The 22606-nt window shown below is 45.8% G+C and overlaps 1 protein-coding gene across 1 annotated transcript in view; it reads left to right on the top strand.

The window, feature by feature from the left end:
• Positions 1–2334: 2334 nt before the first annotated feature.
• The window catches only part of LOC135829045 (choline transporter-like protein 4), a 23273-nt gene continuing 3001 nt past the window's right edge, over positions 2335–22606 (top strand). The window contains exons 1-18 of the mRNA XM_065341451.1: positions 2335–2606; positions 5456–5504; positions 6415–6488; positions 7503–7687; positions 10673–10856; positions 12072–12250; positions 12973–13126; positions 13437–13656; positions 14228–14453; positions 15018–15091; positions 15808–15934; positions 16673–16719; positions 17150–17244; positions 17997–18033; positions 20428–20497; positions 20830–20903; positions 21338–21408; positions 21912–21985. Of these exons, the coding sequence (XP_065197523.1) occupies positions 2585–2606; positions 5456–5504; positions 6415–6488; positions 7503–7687; positions 10673–10856; positions 12072–12250; positions 12973–13126; positions 13437–13656; positions 14228–14453; positions 15018–15091; positions 15808–15934; positions 16673–16719; positions 17150–17244; positions 17997–18033; positions 20428–20497; positions 20830–20903; positions 21338–21408; positions 21912–21985 (1962 nt within the window). The 5' untranslated portion in view covers positions 2335–2584. The remainder of the gene's footprint in view (positions 2607–5455; positions 5505–6414; positions 6489–7502; positions 7688–10672; positions 10857–12071; positions 12251–12972; positions 13127–13436; positions 13657–14227; positions 14454–15017; positions 15092–15807; positions 15935–16672; positions 16720–17149; positions 17245–17996; positions 18034–20427; positions 20498–20829; positions 20904–21337; positions 21409–21911; positions 21986–22606) is intronic.

The raw sequence follows: 22606 nt of genomic DNA on the forward strand, positions 1-22606 counted from the left end.
CCGCAGTACCGGTATGTTTGCTATCAGTGTCACCTGTGATCAAGAAGAGTACGAGTACTACTAGTACAGTCATGTCTGTATTTCAAGTTATCACTCTCGTGATGGACTCCCATTGATTATCGCCATACCCGGATATATTATAATACAGCAGTCAAATATTCCGATATTTTACCAAGACTGCTCATATGTAGTTATTTAGGAATCGAACACATGCTTTGGTTTGTCGTGATAAATCTAATACAAGTTGACTTCAGCGCGTACTTGGTCAACTACTTATACAGTCAGACCTCGCATACTAGTAACTGCACACATCCGTTTTCCACAAAAAATATCGGGATAGGCGTGGGAACCAGATATATCGATAATCGAATACACAGTCATACTGTATGTTCATGTACATGTGTACATGGCATATGCTGTAAATTGGTAACCAACGATTTTCTTCCGGATGGTGAGGGATCCGGATAAAAGAGGACCGAATAAGCGAGGTCTGACTGTACTGGGAAATATTTCCTATATTCAGTATATTGGCCTCCGACGGTACGTATCTAATATTTACTGAGTACGAGGTCAATAGGAAATAAAAGCCGAGTAAAGACCGAGGCGAAGCCAAGGTCTTTTACGAGGTCTTTTACGAGGTCTTTTATTTCCTATACTGACCAAGTATGAAGTCAATATTCATTTATTTAGATTTATCACGACTGACCAAAGCATGTGTTCAATCGCTAAAAAGGAGTCAATTATAAGCCGTCAATATAGCCCTAAGGAGTGAAATATGCAGGAATATTTGACTGCTTAGGTATGGCAAAAATCTATGTGAGTAAATACTAAGGGAGTGATAATCAGTCAATATTAGATACATGTACCGTACGTACTCTTGGTATCACCCAGGGAGTCGTAAAATACATATATAATGGTATTTTACGACTCCCTGGTATCACCATTACATAACCCGGGGTTATGTACTCTTGGTATCATGCAGACTTAGCAGTTTTGAAACTCCGACCGGAGAAGCACAATTCTGGTATTGACCGGGGTATAGAGCAAGTACATGTACATGTAGATCTACGCCGTCTGCACTGGGTACCGTGACCCGGACGTAAAACAAAACAACAAGATATACGGCGGTGTCTTTTAACAACCTACGTACTATGATCTTTCTTTTTTAAAGACACATGCTAAAATAATAATATTACTTGTGTTTTTAAACAAACGGCGAGGAGACAATAATTTGATAACCGCAATCACATTGTCTCCACCATATTTTACATTGCATGAGTAAAGTACATGTAACTTATACACAAATGTCGATTCAGCTTGTCTTATTGATTGCGGTTATCAAATTACTTGTATGATATTCATATTTAGCCTGTTTCGGACACAAGCCTGATTTTCAAGATGCGGCACAAAATGTCAGAAGCCTGGTTTAAGTGAAATCAGGGAGCCATGAAAGTCCTTTCATGACTTTCACGACTCCCTCGATCGTGGGCATACTCATGCTACAATGTATTCATAGAAATGCCAGTATCTGGTTCGAAGCAGGCAGTTGTAATAGATGGTTTGCATGACTTTCAGCTCCCTAGTGGTTCGAACCAGGAGTAGTTTATTACCGAGTCCCCGGTTCGAACCCGCAGGGAGTTGTCTCTGACCCTGGTTCGAGCAAGGGAGTAGTATACTACACGGCTGGGTGGACTTCGCTTCCAGAACGATTTGGTGCACAAAATCAACAAGAGATTGGGCAACAGAGCTGTATGGAAAACAGTGTTCCTGACTGCAACCATAAACCGGTTGCTACAAAAAAAGCCAGATCCACGCCACGTTTTGGGGGTATCTGATTATTGTGAATCAGGGAGTAGTACAGCCCCCCCCCCCCCCCCCCCCAAAACGTGGCGTGGATCTGGCTTTTTTTGTAGCAACCGGTTTATGGTTGCAGTCAGGAACACTGTTTTCCATACAGCTCTGTTTCCCAATCTCTTGTTGATTTTGTGCATACATGTATACCGACGACGAGTACCGACGTAGATCTACTCCCTGGTGTGAATGGCCTGTTCGTGTTCACACCAGGGAGTCACTGTATTTTACGACTACCTGCGCTGCGCTGCCTGCACTGGTTCACACGTGTGTTGTATTTTTTTTGGTTCGAAGAATCGAAGCCTGACTTCAGCATGAGTCACTACTGCACTGGTGATGTAAACACACGTCATGTCACGCCAAATCCACCCGGTACGACAAAATAGTCGCGATAGGCCATATTTTATGTGGGATGCGTACGGGTTCGGAGGTCAAACGCTAAAAATCACCAAAAAAGACAGCTGGTTTTGAGGAAGTGCTCCTTCAGATTTGGCACAGAACAATCTGTGGTTTGTGTGCTTCACAGCCTCAGACTTCCAAGACTCACTCTCAAAGCAGGTAGAAGAATTGTTTCGTGCCTCTTCGGAAGAAGATTCATGTTGTTATAAGTGAACGTTCTTGTTGCTGGTCTCCACTGAAGATATATGTATTAGTAGTTGCACCGCGGGTGTTAGCTTAGCACGTTGGGTGGACTTCGCTTGCAGAACGATTTGGCGCACAAAATCAACGAGAGATGGGGAAAAAGAGCTCCTCAGGTGAGTATTTCGAGAGTATCTATCCGTGTTTGCAGATCTATAGAACGTTTGTATTTGCAACTGCTCAATTCTTCCGCTTTGTGGCTATGAAGTTCGTTGAAGTGAATGGTAACCACGAAATGAAAATCGGGCAGTACATTCTAGGAGACGACATGACGTCTGCTTCCATCGATTTTAGGCAAGGGTTGTTAGATACACTCACCACTGAGCTAAGCTGCTTGTATTCCAGGCAAAGGAGTTGTCTCCAGGTAGCTCAGTAAGGAGTTGGAAGTGAGTTACCGGTTGTTTCCTTGGGAGCTCAGGTTACATGACGTTTGTACAGTCCTGTATGTCATGTCAGTCTTAGGCTTTTTTGGGCAAAACTTCAGAAATATGAATTTTGTGTAGCTTCTTGTACGGATATGCTGTGGTATACAACGCACCATGCATACATTCGAGAGTTTATAACCGAGAATATAGAATCAGAACCGTGATCTATTTTCTATGTGCCAGATGCACGGCACGCTGCATTCATGACATCATGCAGCTACATCAGCACAATGCGTGAAGTCAACACGCCGCCTTTCCTTGTTGTTTGAAACCTTATTTCGTACAGAACGGAAGCAGTTCGTGCACGCAAGTTTAGAAATGGCGTCGGTACTTGAGCGAATCAAGCAAAGCAGTCGTGCTGGAACGAGCTAGAGGGTGTGGCTTTGAGTACGGGGAAAGAGGGCATAACCCCCCAGGACGTTCAGTGCCGTCCTGGCAGAATTTCAAGTTGACGCCACTTTTAAGATGCAATGCTCGTCGCATGAGTGGTTCACGGGATTTGCGCTGATTGTCAACGCATCACACATATGATGATCACTAGTATACCAGTACAATGTAGTTTGTGCAGAATCCCATTGGGATTAATCACATTGGGATTAATCACATTGGGATTAATCACATTGGGATTAATCACATTGGGATTAATCACATTGGGATTAATCACATTGGGATTAATCACATTGGGATTAATCACATTGGGATTAATCACATTGGGATTTGTCCACCACTGGTCCAGGATACGTCCGATGATACGTGTACAACGCCCATAATTGCATCCTATAGTTAAGTATGATGTCAACTTGAAATTCTGTCAGGCCCGCCGGAACCAGTCCCGTTGGTCAGGTTATTACCGGACCAACCTTTTGGGCCACCAACACATGTTTCCTACTGTCACCTGTGGAGGGCATGTGCACCCGCCACATCATACACAAAGTGTGAGACTGAGAGGTCATGATACTACCAGGCCAATCAAAAACTGCTTCCGGCGGTCCTGTGGGTTATGCACTCTTGGTACTGTAAAAGCCGAAATTTCGGTGGTGTAATATTTTCGGTATTCTCCAAAATCGGCGGTTCGGTGGAGGGACATTTTCGGTAAACCCGTTTTCCAGGTAAGTGCACCCGGTGCGTTTTATTTTCGGTAAAATTGTCGGCACCGAAGTCATCGAAAATAAATACACCGCCGAAAATGTCTGCTTTTCCAGTAGATGGTGTGATGCAGACAAGTAGTATAATGAAGGCAGCGTGATGTAAACTACAGTGAAACTACAGTGAAACCTGTCGCTCAAGGGACACTCAAAACGTGGTCTCTGTAACCAGGTGGTCTCCTTATCCAGGGTCATTTGACTGCAATAGCATCCCTTGGTCCTGGTTGAAGTGGTCTTCTAGAACAGGTGGTCCCCTTATCCGAGTGGTCGCCTTGGCAGGTTTTACTGACAGTCTGTACATGATAACGGCAGCATGCTGTGCACTGGCCCCAAATCACAGTTGCATACTCTTGGATATGCGCTCTTGATACATAGCTATGACACTACTGAAGTAGAAGTGCTTCACTGTAAAACCGGAAAGTTTAACGTTTTTGTAATTTTGGCATGATAACGTGCAGAAAGTTTAGCGATGGCTACCTGGCCACCCATCTGTGTGCGCATCTTTACACAGACATCTCGAACCGGGTTCGCGATATCGTTTCTTCAAATAACAAAAAAAATAGTCGTTAAAACGTTTGTGACTCGTTAGACTTTCCGGTTTTACAGTACTTGACTTACAGGTGTGCATGCACGTCCATGTACGTAGAAGAATCAGCCTTGTGCTGTGTGTGCAACTGTGTACAATTGTACATCCTAAGCACGCCTTGTTGACTGCAAGCTGCAGGTGATGGTGACATGCTGTAACAGTGTACACCACAGTCACCACTGCCCTATGGAGCAGAGCAGGTGCTCACTGCTCAGTGGGTTGAGGGTTCATATGAAGAGACTGAGTTTAGGTGCAAAATGCGACTAGCGCACAAGTGGAGGAATGGAGATTTTGCGCTTAGTGTAATCAAGAGCTCTGGAGGCACCTTCAGCCAAATGTTGACGTTCTAAATCTGACTACTTCTGAAGTAGAACCACGTCCAACTTGTACTGTACCTGAAAATGGATTTACAAAGTACAGTTGTGGCAAGCGAAATCCGACACTTGCCATACGGGACTACACCATACAGTGTGCAGCCCCTGCAGCCCTGCATACGTAGTACATTATGTTTCATACAACTAACTTTTATCTGTCTCAAAGAGTACTCGTACTCATCACGAGCAAAGTTCCCTTGAAAGGTTCAAAAGGGCTCCCAGATATGACTGGGCACTGGATGCCAATACTTCTTGTGTGTACCTAATTTGTGACCTATGCGAAGAATTCATACGGCTCTTATGTACAAATTCAGCATAGTACATTGCATCATTGTAGTCCATTTATGGCTCTGTCCCCTGTGGCAAGTATCGGATTTCGCTTGCCATATCTGTACATGTATTAAGTGCATGGTTTGTTCTTTATGTGCTGTGCAGCTTCCAGCGGGAAGAAGTCACGGATTTCTGAGGGACCAGTGAAGGAGAGGTGAGTATTTTGCACGTACGGGTGAATGCCACTCCGGCAGTTTCTGCTGGATGTGACGGCGTTGTTGACATGATGTCACCAGTATTGCCGAGCCCCTTACACTTCCTTGCAGACTGACAGATACTGTTTGGTTCATAGTTCTATCCGTCTAGATTCACACAAGAAAACCAAGCACGTTCACGCGCAGACTGCTAGATAGGACATCCAGACGTCGTTTGTTCAGTTCATTTGTTGTCACCATGCATACCACGCTGATCACACCTCTTCACACCTTGACCTTTGACCTTTGACGCCCATCGCCGGAGGCGATGATAGCAATGCTACGGCAGAAGCCATAGCAACTTGTGCTGGGATTGCACCATTCAACAGCTTGCAAGGCTGAAGAATTGACCGTCACTATTCAGCCTGGTCTACACCATACAGCTATTTGAAGTGACTTTTTCTGGCCAGTGAATCCCTATTTTTGATCTTTTTCTTTTTTCATTTTTTTTTTTCACACACACACACACACACACACACATCACTAGTGTGTGTGTGAGTCATCACTTTATTCTGTGCTAAACTGCTTGTTCTTGCTAATCTATTATACCTACTGCTGCTTATATCACCTAAAGGCTCTACATTGTTTAAAGAATGTTGCACTGGCTAGTTGCTTCTTCTGCCTGTATCCACCTGAGGAGAAGGCACTGAAAGTGCTTGTGGAAATTTTGAAATGTTGATAGGAAAGGCCCCAACCCGAAGCCTGTTCTATTCATTTCATAGTTCTGTGTGCACTTTGTTTTGGGGGTGCACATGTTCCAAGACTGAAGAGGCAGCTCAATAACTGTTATGTGTGTGTGTGTGTGTGTGTGTGTGTGCGTGTGCGTGTGCGTGTGTGTGTGTGTGTGTGTGTATGGATCTGGACATACAGGCGTTGCACGGATGTGATCTGCCTGCTGCTGTTCATTCTGACATGGATTGCCATGCTTGCAGTAGCCATTGTGGGTAAGTCTGCCAGTCAACTGCACAACTAGAAATACTCTACTGTCAGGTACCGAAGAACGACCAGGCTACAATGTCACCAAGCACAGCTTAACCATGTATAGACACTGAGTCAACTGTACATATCAAGGGACCGAGTGTATCTTGATACACACGAGGTCCCTTTGTTATAATATATTTATACGTCTCCATATTCACCGCGTGTGGCCTCCTAATGGCTTGTTCCTCGCCGACAAATACTGCTATTTTCCCTTAGTGGTGTATATGGAGATATGACTGGGTGTATATGGAGTGAGGTGTAAACTACAATACATGAACATAAGAACGGTCTAGGCTAGGAGGCTGACCCCCCCCCCCCAGTTCTTCGGCGACCAACAGTACTGTAATGCTTGAAAGTGATATTCACCACATATGACTGGGTACTAGTAGTCGTAGCATAATTCTCTTCTGGATCCATTCTTCTGCAGCATTGTACTGCAGGTGGTGGGTAATGGTACTAGTACAGGACTGGCGGAAGCAGTTTTTGATTGGTCTGGCAGTAGCATGGCCTTTCATACGTTGTGTATGATATGGCGGGTAACACATGCCCTTCACAGTCGCAAGCATATGTTGGTGGCCGAAAAGTTGGTCCGGTGATAACCTGACCAACCGGACTGGTTTTGGTGGGCCTGTAGTACATGGTGTTCACCCCTGTGCATTATGGGCCTTTGTGGCATGTGTTTTTCTGCACCAGCAGTGTTCTCTCAACCCTCATCAGGCCCAGTATTGTCAATACTGATGGATGTTATGTACCAACACCCTGCTGTAAAGGAAACCACTTCAAGTGTGCGTAGAGCCATGCCAAAGAAATGAATTCAAAAGTCGTGATTGTCAGATCCAGTGTGTTTCTGTGTTGTACAAGTGTCTGCTGGATCTTGCTGCACAGACAAGCACTAATTCTTTCAGCAGAGGTCTTTAATTAGCATCTACATGATTATACCTTTCTTTTGTGTGTACTTGCGTTGTTTTGGACTTCAGGTTTTGCCAAAGGTGACCCAACACGTCTTCTTGCACCAGTTGATTCGGCTGGAAATCGCTGTGGATACACACCTGGCTACAAAGATCGCAAGTATCTTCTCTTCTACGATGTCGCCCGTTGTGTACAATCCGCTATCACATCTACAAACCTCCTCAACTCCGGCATTGTCTGCAACACACCACAGGTATGCTTGGGACCCCCAGAGACTCCCTCACCACCACTGTGTATGTGAGTTGGTTGGGGGGGGGGGGGGGGGGGACTTGCACACAGCTCACATAGAATAGGATTTCCGAATCCGGGGATCGGGTTGTATGGTGTGCCGTGGTGCCCCTGTATGCTGCGACCCCCAGGTTGTTACTTCCTCCGCGTCATCGAAATTGTTGCAGTTTGACTTTTGACATAAAACGGGGTATTTACTCACCAGCACTCGTACCAGAGGCAAGGAATTGGACATAGGCGATAGTCATCAGTATAGGGTGACGGCAAAGGTCTATTTTCTGTTATTGGAAGCTGGAATCTTTGAACTAGACGCGATTTCTTCGCTGATGTCGCTGCGATGGTAATTTCGACTCGTTGAGATCAGTCAGGCGTTGCAGCCCGCACATTTCTCGTGCTTATGGCCATTCACTCAAGCCTCATCACTATTTTACCTTAGCTGGGGTGAGAATGACTTCGTGGAACAAGTAGCAGCGCTTGGAGAAACATCGAGGGGTCAGCAAACTAAATGCATGCAACAGCGGTAAAATTTGTCGCTCTGGCTGAGACACTCAGTACATGATTGTACGTGTACCTGCAAGAGCCGTGTAGACTCTACAAGTAGTGCTAGTGATGCACGCGCAGATGCCGTACCAGTGATGCAGAAAAAGAGGGCGCGCTGGACGTGACAGTACACTTACCTGGTACCTGCATGAGCTGTGACCACACAGCTAAAATAAATGGGCATGCCACGGCTAAAAAAAGTTCATTTCAAGATCGAGGTGATTCCGCCGATGGTAATCAACCGACCTCGCAACGATCGTGTATTCTTACTTCGTTGGTGGTGAAGTAGAAATCATCCAGAGCTAGCAGATGACAAGCATAGCAGGTCTTGTCCTGTTGAGAAAGTCAAAGCGTTTGAGATGAAGCGCGACCAACTTACAACCTTCCTTGAATTATTTTGGAACGATATTTTTGCGTCCATTGACATCAACGAGGACGAGGCCTTCATCTCTGCGTGAAATTTCTCAGTCCAACTGTCCTGGAACGTTACTCTAGCCTTCAGACCATCATACTGTGTAATAAGTTTTGAATGGTTTAGCTTATGGAGTTGTCAGTAACAAGTGACAAGTCACTAGTCAAACTGCGACAATTTCGATGACGCGGAGGAAGTACTTAAAACCAGTAATACTGTAATTTCACAAATTTTCGGTGTACTTTTATTTTCGGTGCGTCTGTTTCATACCTAAAATTTCAATACACCGAACAAATACTAACACACGTAATCCAATAGGGAACTGCTTCTCTGTACCGAAAATTTCTATTCACCTAACCTGGCCTGTTGCCCTCATACCGAAAATATTGAGCACCGAAAATTTCTGAAATTAGAGCAATCACTTTCTCAGGTTTGACCTGTATGGGTTGATTTCTGCACATGTCGAACTGGGTACTTACTGCTATCAAGAGTACATGAAACCCAGAGTGTGCAGCTTGGAGCTTTTTCTACTATGGGTGTCTGTCACGGCAGAAGTCCGTGACTACATCATATTTGGTGCAGATTTGAGGCGGGCAGTGGCGTAGTGCGTACAACTGAGCTTCAGTTGTGCAGAAAGAGACCTGCTTGAATCCTGCTTGTGTGCACTACATCACTAAAATGATATAATCACGGAATTCCGCCTTGACTGCAACCCATCAAAGCAGCACACTCTGGTTTTCATGTACTCTTGCTGCTATTGGACTGTGTGAAATCCAACTACCTTCATTGTGCATCAGGTTGAAAAATCCAACTCCCTTCATTGTGCATCAGGTTGAGAAATTCAACTCCCTTTATTGTGCATCAGGTTGCGTCCACGTCAGTGTTGCCAGTGTGGTATGTACTTTGCTGAAGTCAAGAGTACATAAGTTACAGAGTTATGTACTCTTGCTGAAGTGTATCTGGCTGTAAGTGGCCATCTGTAAAAAAAGAAGATTTTTTCATGACGATATTTCATATTCGTTCATTTTCTCCCCAGACCCCTCCTGGGGATCCCCTTCAAATGGAACATAGACATTTATGAAGGTTATCAACGTTATTATTTAATGAAGTGACACCTCTTAAAACGTGACCACCAGCAACTCAACGCTCACTGCACACCTAGATTTGCAACGCTTTGGTCACACAACCTTGCCATGGCTATATTCATGGGGTTGATTTTCACTTCATGTACGTCATCAACTACATGCTTGCTCAGTGTCCAGTGTCCACCCATATCTTGAGATCAATATTTATTAGGGCTGAAACGATCATTCAATAACTCCTAATGATCAACCAATATCATTAACGATCGATATATTGGTTTTATCGATTCTTGTCAGCTCTATCGAACACTAGTTTATGAAGAAATTCCATGATGCCTTTGCAGAAATTTGTGGCACCGCACTGTTGACATCTGTAGATATCTGGCTGGTTTTATCAACATGAACTACTCAAGTAGAGAGCTTCATGTTGTTTCTAGAGCGAAGAATCTTGTCATCACCCTCTGGCAACTGTTCTCATCTCCGACTTCTCCCACGAATGAACCGAAAAGGCAAAGTCTTCTCTCCCGATCTCTTTCGAAGACACAAATCAATTTGACTGCACTTGAAAGTACATGATTGTGCTCGTATCCACTATCGGATGGAGTGCAAGGGCTGGAAAACTGTCACTGATATGCATGCATAAAAAATCGTTAGCACTCGTTTTGAACACTAACGATTATCGATTGCACTCTTAACGATCGATATGCGAGTTATCGGTATAATTGTTTCAGCCCTAATATTTATGCACGAAGATGAGACGAACAGGGCGTACACCTAAATGAACCAATATCTTCTTTGAATAATATTTTGAATCTGAGCCCTAAACCTTCAGCCCCTCCTCGGGTTAGATGCAACATGTGCTGCTCAAGGTGATCAATTGTTGTTGTTACTGTTGATTATTCTGGTGTAATTATAGGTGTGTGTCAAGGCTTGTCCCAATGCCAATGCTCTTGGTGTCACTGGGCCCAGTGGTCAAGAGACACAGCTCTACTGCCGTGATGGCAAGACCCTTCAGCAAGTACAGGCCCTAAGCTTGCAGGAGCGCAGCAAGTTGCTGCAGAACAACACGTGCGCGCCATACTATCTCAAGTCCGAAGTCGGTGAGCGTACAGTTTCGTGTGTGTGTGTGGGGGGGGGGGGGTGTCCCATATGGTGCAGTGGTATGTTGCGGGTTCGATTCCCGACGATTATGGTCACACACGTCTTTCTTCTCTTTCTCAGACTCCTCCTGATTTTTCTTTCATTCTCGTGGGTGGTTACCAACAGCCAGTGCATGCCGGAGTACGTGGTGTGATGTGTGCGTGGGAAAAAAATGAAAAAGACCAAAAAATAGGGATTCACTGGCCAGAAAAAGCCACTTCATAGCTGTGTGGTGTAGACCAGGCTGAGTAGTGGTGGTCAATTCAGTCTTACAAGCTGTTGAATGGTGCAATTCCAACCCAAGCTGCTATGGCTTCTGCTGTAGCATCGCTATCATCGCCTCCGGCGATGGGCGTCAAAAGGTCCAAAAAAAGGTGTGTGTGTGTGCTAGCAGGGGCGTCGGACACGCCACGATCACTACTGTACTGACTGTAACCCCTATTTGTACCAGGTACTGTAATTTCACAAATTTTCCGTGTACTTATATTTTCGGTACTTTCGGTGCATCTGTTTCATACCTAAAATTTCAATACACTGAACAAACACTAACAAGCATAAATCAATAGGGAACTGCTTCTCTGTACCTAAAATTTCAATACACCTAACCTGGCCTTTTGCCCTCATACCGAAAATATTGAGCACCGAAAATTTCTGAAATTAGGGTACCCTGTGATCATTGAAGATCTCTGATCTGGGATCTGAATTTCGAAAAAATTCAGAGGAGCCAACCCAACCCCACGGTTGAATTGTATGTCGGGTGGCTGACCATACCACCCTAGAATACCTTCCGGCGCCCCTGGGTAGGGTGTTTGTATGTATGCATGCTTTCCAGATTTGCCGACACCGTGATTGACCTGGGTTTTGTAGGCGGGCATGTGTATGTGCACGTCTCATGCATGGGTTCGGCGATAGGCAGGAAAAGCTACTTATTTCTTTTCACACTGCTTGCTATAGGACACCAGACCACTACAGTGGTGGTTGATTTCTCCCAACCTTGCACGCTGCTGTATAGCGAGGTCACAGATGTACATGTGTGTGCATGTGCATGTGTGTTCGTGTGTGTGTGTGTGTGTGTGTGTGTGCATGTGTGCATGTGTGTACATGCATGTCCGTGTGTGCCTTTTTGCCCTCTGACATGTTCGTTACCATCATGACATTCGTCGTCGGTCATACAGTACTGAGCAGATGCCTGCCCACCATTTTGGACTTGAACAAGATTTCCGGTGGACTGCTCACGGATGGTAACAACGCTACGTTGACAGACAACGGTAACAACACGCTTACCGGCTCTGGTGTTCTCAACGCTGTACGCATTGCTTCCAAGCTCTTGAACCTGCGCTCTATCGCAACCAAGGTAAAGCGCTACTGCTGCTGCTGCTGCTCTGTGCATTGCTCTGTGCATTGCTCTGTGCATTGCTCTGTGCATTGCTCTGTGCATTGCTCTGTGCATTGCTCTGTGCATTGCTCTGTGCATTGCTCTGTGCATTGCTCTGTGCATTGCTCTGTGCATTGCTCTGTGCATTGCTCTGTGCATTGCTCTGTGCATTGCTCTGTGCATTGCTCTGTGCATTGCTCTGCTAGCAAGTGAAGTACAGTACTGTGTATACAGTTGCTCCTCTTTGCAACGGCGTTTCTGCTGGATAAACTAGGGCGCTGCACTATCTAGTTCTACCCTCCAACCCGGCCACACATACATCACAATGCAGGGGTTTTCCGTGTCCATCCAAGTACTGGTATTTTGTGGAATGTATGTACATACAATGTACTCACATTTTTTTAAAATATATATTAAAAGACGTTAAATGCACTCGACCTGAGCACGCACGCGTGTATTGCGTACCCAGGTCACTTTTCTCTCTCTCTCTCCTCCCTCTCTCTTTCTCTATCTCTCCCTCTCTCTCTCCCTCTCTCTCTCTCTCTCTCTCCCTCTCTCTCTCTCTCCCTCCCTCCCTCCCTCTCTCCCTCCCTCCCTTCTTCACTGCATGCCCAACGCTGACAAGTACTTGTAATCCCATTCTTCATGTGCTGGCAATGTAACAATGTTGGTGTTGTGTCTGTGTTGCTACATCTGTGCAGGTTTGGGCAGATTTTGAGAAGACCTGGATCTACATGGTCGTGGGTTTTGTGGGAGCCATTGTCACCTGCTTCGTCTTCATCTTCCTTGCCTCATTCTTCTTGGGTCCGTTCATTTATCTCTCCATGATCGGCTCTCTTGCACTGCTAGCACTAGGTAAGTTCACAGCAATGGTTGAAGGGTTTACTGGGGCTTTCCTAATGTTCATTGTACTGTGAATGATATTAATTTAACAACCCGCAAAGTTAACGATTTTCTGATTTTTGCAGGTTTAATAACGGTTTGAAAGTTAACGATTTTCTCAGACTGACGCAGTAAAAAACCCTACATAGTTGCATGTACTTTGTAGTGTCTGAAGTAATTAAAAAAAAAGTGCAATGTATGTTGTATCCAGGGAACTTTATGCTGAACTGTTTTCATTGTAACGTTATGTCTCTCGGTTGGTTTGCTGTTGGTAATCCTTCAGGTGCGTATGAAAGCTACAAGATGTACAAGAGCTTGAAGAACGGCGATGTCACGATCCCGACATCGGCCAGTTCCTTCCTGGACGAGTACCGCTACCAGACGGACACATACCTTGTGCTGGGCATCGTCTGCACCGTGTTCTTCAGCATCCTAGCGCTCATCTGTCTGTTCTTGCTGAGTCGTATTCGCCTGGCCATTGCCGTCATCAAGGAAAGCTCAAGGTATGTACGGGTATGGCAGTGGTGATGGTGATATGCTGGGTACTTAGCTAAAGTTGCGGTGAATGACCTCTCATTTGATCATAGATTTTTTACTTAGGGGCCGTCCACAAATATCGATATATTTTTAGAGAAGATATTCGTTCGTTTGGGGGGAGGGGGGGGGGGGTTGGGCCCTGTTCGTCTCGTCTTTCAGAAAAAAATATCGAACTCTATCTATGGACGGGCACTGTTCGAACATGTAGTTTATGACCTACACAAAGTGAAAGTCAACCTCGTGAACATAGCCATGGCAAGGTTGTGCGACCGTGGCAACGTAAACCTAGGTGTATGGTGAAATTAGAGTTGCAGCTGGTCACGTTTCATAAGGAAATTGCACTTCATTAAAAAATATCTATCCTTTGCATAAACATGTGTATGTTCGTTTTGAGGGAGATACAGGGGATGTAGGGACGACGTGCCGATGTACAGATACCGTATCTTCTGGAACTAGGCCCGGTCTTTGATTACCGCCTGCACTGACTTTGCATGTATTGTTGTCTATTTGACTGTTTGTTGTTGTCCACGTGGCCAGGGCTATGCTGGCTATCAAATCAACCTTCTTCTTCCCCCTCTTCCCGGCCATGCTGCAATGTCTACTGTTTGCTTACTTCGTTGGCGTTGCCTTGTTCCTCGTCACCTCTGCCACGCCCAAGTATGCACTGGAGATTTTCGGCAATAACCCTAACACCACCTCGACCATGGTAGATGTCAACGGGAGCATGGTCGACGTCGTCTCTGGTTCCAGCTGCATTCCTACGGTGAGTCTGAGTCTGGAAAGGCTAGGGTGGGCTATTCAGCACGACTGATCACACTGCGCGGGGCTGTGTTCCCCAAAAAACAAGAAGAAACACAGTGTAAATGCAATGCTCTCGTCACAAAACACAAAAACCCAAAACCAGGCTATTTAGTAGTAGGGAGAATGAGGTTGAAGACTCCACTGCAGCTGTACTTATGTTGATTAATATGTTGGTAAATACACACCTGGCAATATGGCGGTAAATACACGCCTGCCCACACACGCTCTCTACGCTGCAAAGTTGCTCTGGCACAGAGCTCTCCTTCTCACCACCGCCACCACCATCTGTTTGCGCCTGGCGCCTAGCCGATGCATGGTTTGTGGTATCCGACATAGCAGGCTGGTACATCAGGTAGCACATGGCGCATAGTAGATGATACAGCAACGACATAGCTCGATTGCGACGCACGTTTAGTCCCCGCTGCAGGGACACTTTCTCTGTATTAGTCTTTACCCGCCACTCAGACTGGTGAATTGCTGTGTGTTTCTTGTTTCCATCTTCCCTCTTATGTGTATGTGTGTACAGTCTAGTTCATTCAAGAATATCCACAATGCATCAGACCTGATCAACTGTGGCTTTGCATCATATGATCCTGATAAGTGAGTGGTACTAGTACAATGTTGTCACGGTGACAGCGTGAACAAGGCGAGAACACACTGTATGGGAAACAGTGCTCCTGACTACAACCATAAAACCGGTTCGTAGAGTCTCGGTCTTGCGACCATTTGCAAAGACCGAGACTCTACCAACCGGTTTATGGTTGTAGTCAGGAGCACTGTTTCCCCATACGGTGTGTCCTCGCCTTGTTCACGCTGTCACCGTGAAAACATGTTACCTATCAGGCAAGGCTTGCATTATCTAGCACAATGTACTTTGCTGGCAACTGAAATCCGACCCCTTACCGGTGGGTTCACTTTCTAGCGGTCTCTATTTCGTAGTGTTACGATCCTGTGTTGGGTCTTTGCAATGTGAGCGCACCGCTCAGGGGTCGGATTTCAGTTGCCAGCACAAGGTATTAGTGAATGATGCACTAGCCTTGCTGTTGGCACCCTCGTTATCATGCAGTGCCCATGAATGGTGTCACATCACTCTTTACTTACCCGTGCATGCAAAGCTGGGTCGTACGGCAGAGTGGTGGATTTTTAATTACACACACACACACACACACACACACACACACACACACACACACACACACACTAATCTGTCTGTCTGTCTGTCTGCCCGTCTAGTCAGAAATTTCTCTGTTCAATTCTCTGCCTTGTATTTTACTTTTCCCTGCATCCTAACAATGTGCATATGTGTGTGTTTGCAGGGTGCTACAAGGTATGCAGCTGTTTCATCTTGTTGGCTGGCTGTGGACAGTCAACTGGATTTCCGCAATGGGCCAGTGCGTCTTAGCCGGAGCCTTCTCCTCCTACTACTGGCAACACAAAAGCAATGTAGGTGCTGCTGTGCTTGCATTGTGTAGTGATTGTATTTTTACATCATCGCGAGTCAAACGGACAGTCATGCCGAATGTTATGACGACGGTGGAAAGGTGAAGAAGACAGTGAGCGTGCTCTGCCTGTATACTGTATGTCCTGTGTCCGTTGTACCCTGCATACCTGCCGTGTACTGAGAGGTTTTGCGCCCAGTGCGTGGCTGATTGGTAGGCATGTTGCATGCAACTCCAGGCAATCCTGGGGTCAATGGTTTAGACTATCAACTGTGCTGCTTGTAACCCTATTCAGTCCACACACACACACACATACACACACACACACACACACACACACACACACACACACACACACACACACACACACACACTTTCTCTCTCTGCCTCTCTCTCTCTCTCTCCCTCTCTCTCTCTCTCTCTCTCTCTCTCTCTCTCCCCCTCTCTCTCTCTCTCTCTCTCTCTCTCTCTCTCTCTCTCTCTCTCTCTCTCTCTCTCTCTCTCTCTCTCTCTCTCTCTCTCTCTCTCTCTCTCTGTACTTGAGTGATTTACAGTTTGAATACTACCCCCTGCACCCTCACAATGGAGTCAGTGGTTTTCACGAGGATGTGTGTGTGTGTGTGCGTCTGTGTGTGTGTGTGTCTGTGTGTGTCTGTGTGTGTCTCTGTGTGCATCTGTGTGTGTGTGTGTGTATGTGTGTGTGTGTCTGTGTGCACATGTGGATCTATTGTTGTACTTACAGTCTATGCCAGCTCTTCCACTGATGGCATCCTTAAAACGAACACTCTTGTGAGTTTTTAGAACCAGAAATGTACTCTTTATTACGTGCACGCACACACACACAAACACACACACATGCACACATGCACCCAGTGCAACTTGGGAGATTCAGCACACACTAGTCACAGGGAAGGCAAGACTTAGTATTCATGTTGATCACATGATTGCTGAGGAAACAGTCACTGACGACCTTCTTGATGAAGCGCTCTCATCATCGTCTCAGCAGTCATCAGCGTATGTCGCTCAATAGTCGTGCAGTGTTACTGCTATTGTGGTTTCCGCATCACCAGTGTTCTCTGCTGCTGGTGCTGATGCTGATAGCAGCAGCGTCCGAGTGTGGCAAACAGAATCACGAAACCCTGGAAAGTGGCCTTGAATTTGATTGGTTGTCTTTTGTGCAAATGCTGTCATTGTACGTGTGTATGTGTGTGTTCTCCAGCTACCATACTGGCTCACTGGCATTCGGTGCAGCTATCATCACTATTGTGCAGCTTATTCGAGCAGCTCTTGTCCTTGCCGAGTCACGGTTGAAACGTGAGTCAGAAGTTTCGAACTGTATTGTAGTGGGTGGAGGGGGGGGGGGGGGGCGACTTATTTCCAGTCAAATGGCACTGGATAAGGAGACCACCTGGTTTACAGAGACCACACTTTGAAAGTCCCTTGAGCAGTCGTCTTAAACAGGTTTCACTGTACATGCTAATTTGACCAATTTAGCCCAATACTTAGAGGCAGACTGTCGCTTTTCCAGCTTCACCACTTCGGATAGAACTAATGATTAGCTAGATCTTCGTTCGAAAAAAGATGTTGCATGAAATGCCTGGAGGGAACGTTTTGTAATCGAAAATACGGATAACAATAGGATCCTGTACATTCAACACCCAACCGGGTCTACGGGATTCTACGGGATTTCATACGTGACGTCAATGTGCATAAGGGTTGAAGTATAGTCTTCAAGTTCCACTGAGGCATGCGGGCACTCTGCACCACACAATATGCCTTGTACACGCCTGTGAAGATGAGAATATGCCAGTTATTTTGAGTTTCCACAACATGCACACGGATAGTGAATTTGGCTAAACATGTTAGTACGATCATTCCTTTATGTGTTCTGTGCCTGAGCTTTTATGAGGGTTTTGACCAGTATTGTACTACTCCCTGGTTTTGACATTTTGTGTGTGTCCATGTGTTTATACATGTGTTTATACATGTGTTTATACATGTGTTTATACATGTGTTTATACATGTGTTTATACATGTGTTTGTCTACGTGTGTTCTTGGCTTACAGAATACAACGACAACAAAGTTGCAAAGTTCCTACTAAGGTATGCTGTAGGGTGGGTGTGTGCGTGCGTGTGTGTGTGTGTGTGTGTGTGTGTGTGTGTGTGTGTGTGTGTGTGTGTGTGTGTGTGCTGCTGGAGCATGCTGACTAGGGGTGAGGTTGTAATAAGGGCTGCGCTAATGTATTCCAACGAGAGTATGTGACTGTTTCTTTGGGGCCAGATATGCAGAGCACACTGCGGAATAATTACTTGTACACTTTCCGTTTTGTTGGAAACCCACTTTCGTACCAAACTGAAGTTCGTGCACACAGTGTTGAGTTCACATCTGTACTCGGACAATCAAGCACAACTGGGTGTGCTGGTACGAGAGACTGTGGATTCTGGTGTGCGTGTGTATGGGGCGTGTTACCGGCAAGAATTCAAAATCCGATACACGTGCACAGGCACACTCTCCGAACGCAAATGGGGCAACACACCATTACTAAACGTTCTGGATTTCTCCTTGCAAACACACTTCAACCATAACCGGCATAACTCTAAAACCAAAACTACAAAAGGAAGCAAAAAAGGGCCAGCAAAGGCACAGCGCGCTTGCGCCACGACATACACGTACACGTGACACAAAAGGCATCATAGTGCAAGCATTACTCATAGTCATAGTCATAGCTCAGTCATACAGCACAGCGCAGTTGTACAAGCGCAGGGCCGTAGCAGGTGGTCCGGCAGCTGCCGGACCAATATTCGGCCAAAAAAAAAAGAAAAAAAAAAGGGAGAGCTCAGGATGTCCATCCATGATGATGATGATGTGTGCACTAAGTAGTATAGAGGTATTACATAGTAGTGCCGGCAAGTGTTATGGACTCTTGGTGCCGGTAGTAGACCTACATTGTACATTGTACATGTCATCAGGAATCATGATGACCCTGCTGAAGGTCATGAGGACAGTCATGCTCGTGAATGTTCCTACTCTGTTCTTCCGGAAACGTGTTCGGATTCTTTTCTTCCTCCAATTTTTTCTAGATAGAGTTTGTACCAAAGATAGTCCATTGCAATACACTTTCTCCTCCTCCAAAGGTACATTTTGGTTCTTTTATCACATGCATTTAGATACTGTTGCTATGCCTTCACAGGCTTCAACAAGTTCTGTTTGGACGGACACAACATGCTGATGCCCTTTTCCTGACTCATGCAGAACGTCCTTCTTCCTTTTCTCGCCCTATGTCACTCTACATGGTCACGATTACATGCATGTACATGTTTGTTTGTTTTGGCGGGGTAACGGCCTCTTTTACGGGCAAGATAAAGTCATGTACATGTACCGGCATATGTATGAGTATGGGGGGGGGGGGGGAGCATCAAAGTCGGATCTCGCCGGACCAACCTAAATGGGGCTGCTACGGGCCTGAAGCGCATGATCGCGGGTACAAAGGATTTCAAAAATACAAATAAATTATCATGAGAGCAGCTCAAACAACTACACGCTCGAAGCAGAAACAGAATAAAAGAGAGACGGAGAAGCAGAGTAGAACGCGACTAGACAGAAGGAGAGAATTATCAGTGTCAGTAGAACAATAGCATGGACACTCGTAATAACGGAACAGACGACATGGCTGTAGGCTGGAGCATCTCCACGTGCGCGTTCGCACCAACGTGACTCAGAGGAAAATAAATAAATAATCAGACAAGGTAAGGTCAAAACGAGAATCATTCAAGAGGCTGTCTTGAAACATTTACGAAACAGGCGAGTGGCGACAACAGGGCATGATGCAGGCAAGCTGCATAATACCGGCAGCGTGCCGCACACTGACTCCTTAGGCACGGCTGCATACTCTAGGTTATGAGCTCTTATTTCCGATATAGTGGATTGATGATCTCCTGCATTCAAGCGTTTTTAGCAATCTTACTACAGTGCTGCTCAAAGTCCATAGAATATTATAGAAGAGGTAAATTGTTCTGACGATGGGTGACTGGCCCGAAACGTCATAATTTGTTTGACATCACAGTAAAGAATTTTTCATCCAGCGCATGCGGCGATTGTGAATAGCAACTGAAGAGAGCGGTTGTCAGTTGACAAGCCCCCTTTTCTTTAGTACTAAAGTGCTGCTTGCTGAGTGGGATGGCGTGAGCGTGAGTCGTGCCCTGCACCTGTTCACGGGCCAATCCCAGCTCACTGTAGCGGCAGGTCTATGGCTGCACAATACCCAGCGTGCCATTGATTCATTTGATGGGATCTCATTGAGCTGCAGTACTGTATACGAGTATAGAACACTGTCCATTGTGGGGTGCTGTGCCAGCTGGAGGTCTACTCGTACCAGGATAGATTTGACGTGTGAGGTGGTGGGCTTATTTCAAAATCCTACGTGTGTGTGTGTGTGTGTGTGTGTGTGTGTGTGTGTGTGTGTGTGTGTGTGTGTGTGTGTGTGTGTGTTTACGCAGATGTCTGCAGTGCTTCTTCTACTGTCTGGAGAAATTTCTCAAGTTCATCAACAAGAATGCTTATATTGAGGTCAGTTGCTGTTTGTTTTTGTCTGTGCATTCATAATCCTTTCATGGTACTAGTATGTGAGATCAACAGTGTACTGGTTTTCCAGGAGTGTACAACTCCTATGCTGCTGGCTCACCATTGCTCGTTGTTCATCACTATGCCAGGGCATGACAACCCAGGTAATGCGTCATCAAATTATAACCATGTGTGTGGGTGTATGTGTATGTATGTCTATGTGTCTGTATGTGTGTGTATGCGTATGTATGCGTATGTGCATCTGTATGTGTGTACGTGTGTGTGTGGGGGGGGGGGGTGCATGTGTGCCTGTGTGGACACTGGTACTGTTCGTACAGATTGCCGTCTATGGGTACAACTTCTGCAAGGGTGCACGCAAGGCGTTCAAACTTCTTCTTGCAAACGTGCTCCGGTAAGTTGGTGCATTTTGTTCCCTGGATATCTTTCATTGTGTACGTTGTTGAGCGGGATACAAAGCAGAGTTGCCGTTGACTTGTGAAGGTGCTCAACCCACGAAGAGGACCCTGCCACTCAAGTTTGCAGAGGTGTAAAACAAAGTGTCCTGGCATTGTGAATTTGTGTCGAGTGTGATACTCATATTAATGTACATGTCATCAAACAATAGGAGGACGGAGAAAGTGTTTTACTCCGAGTTTCACGCACTAAGCGATCATCAGAAAACAGTTGTACATGTTGTACATGTCATCCGTAGATCACTGACTAGAGTATTTCTGGTGTCCTGTGTGTGTGTGTGTGTGTGTGTGTGTGTGTGTGTGTGTGTGTGTGTGTGTGTGTGTGTGTGTGTGTGTGTGTGTGTGTGTGTGTGTGTGTGCGTCTGTTTGTTAGTGTTGCAACTCTCAATGGGGTAACATCATTCCTCTTGTTCATGGGAAGAATGATTGTCACTGGAGCTGTTGGTAAGCACTTTGCCCGAAGTATTCTGTTGATTCTAAGCTGTTGTGTGGGTGTGCGCGAGTGGGTGCATGTGCTTGGGTGGTTGTGTGTTGAAAAGGGGGTGTGGGTGGATGTACCCATGTGGATGAGTGTTTTGGTGTATGTGGGTGTGCGGGTGTATTGGATTTGATTTGTGTGTGATGTCAGACCTGAGGTTATACTAAGTCTTCTTCTGCATACCTATCATCCTGGTATACTTGCTGGCAGCTTGAAATACCTTCTCAGCATTTTCCTATCCTGTTTTTGCCGCTCTTAACTCCGTCAATGCCCAATGCTGGAGAGGCTGAAGTCACTTGGCTGTATTTAACTGTCAGCGAGTACATAATTTTCAGCAATCCTTGCGTTCACCCGGTGACGCGCCAGGATTAATCTAATCGATGTTGTTGTTGTCGTTGTTGTTGTCGTTGTTGTTGTTGTCTTTGTTGTTGTTGTTATTGTCATCGTTGCTATTTTCGGTTGTGTCTAGCCGTGGTGTCCTATATCGTGTTCAAGGACGTTGATCAGAAGAAAGATCTCAACTACTTCCTCGGCCCTGTCATTGTAAGTTACTGCAGGATGTGTGTCGGTTAACTGATTCTTACCTGGGTCAGTGGGATGCTATCTGGACTCTTGAGTCTACTCTTATGATAGTGTACCAGGTGAACAGTGTACACTGCCACTGCCAATCCCTGCCTGTCTGCCTGCCTCTCCAGTGAAACCGGTGTAAGCCGACCGACCACTCACAGGTACCTTACAAGCAAGGTGCCTGTGTACAGGTGATACCGCTATTCTTATCCACGGTCATTTGACTCTACAAATTACATCCCTTCACTCTAGTCCTAGTGGTCGACTTATCCGAGTGGTCGCCTGGACAGGTTTTTGCTTCAGTTACAGACCACAATGGTGTTGTGTCTAGAAACCTGTCGTTTGAGATTGAATTTGTTATCGAATTCCTGGTGCAGCGTGCTTGCGCTACTTTAGATCTGCCAAGCACCCATTTTGTGCCGCAAAGTGTGTATCAAGACTATACCCCCCCCCCCACACATACACGCACACACACCACACACACACACACACACACACACACACACACACACACACACACACACACACACACACACACACACACACACACACACACCACACGCGCGCGCACATACAAGAGTGTGCAACTTCACCATG

This window comes from Sycon ciliatum, chromosome 13 (genome assembly GCF_964019385.1).
Source record: "Sycon ciliatum chromosome 13, ocSycCili1.1, whole genome shotgun sequence".
Taxonomy (NCBI): domain Eukaryota; kingdom Metazoa; phylum Porifera; class Calcarea; order Leucosolenida; family Sycettidae; genus Sycon; species Sycon ciliatum.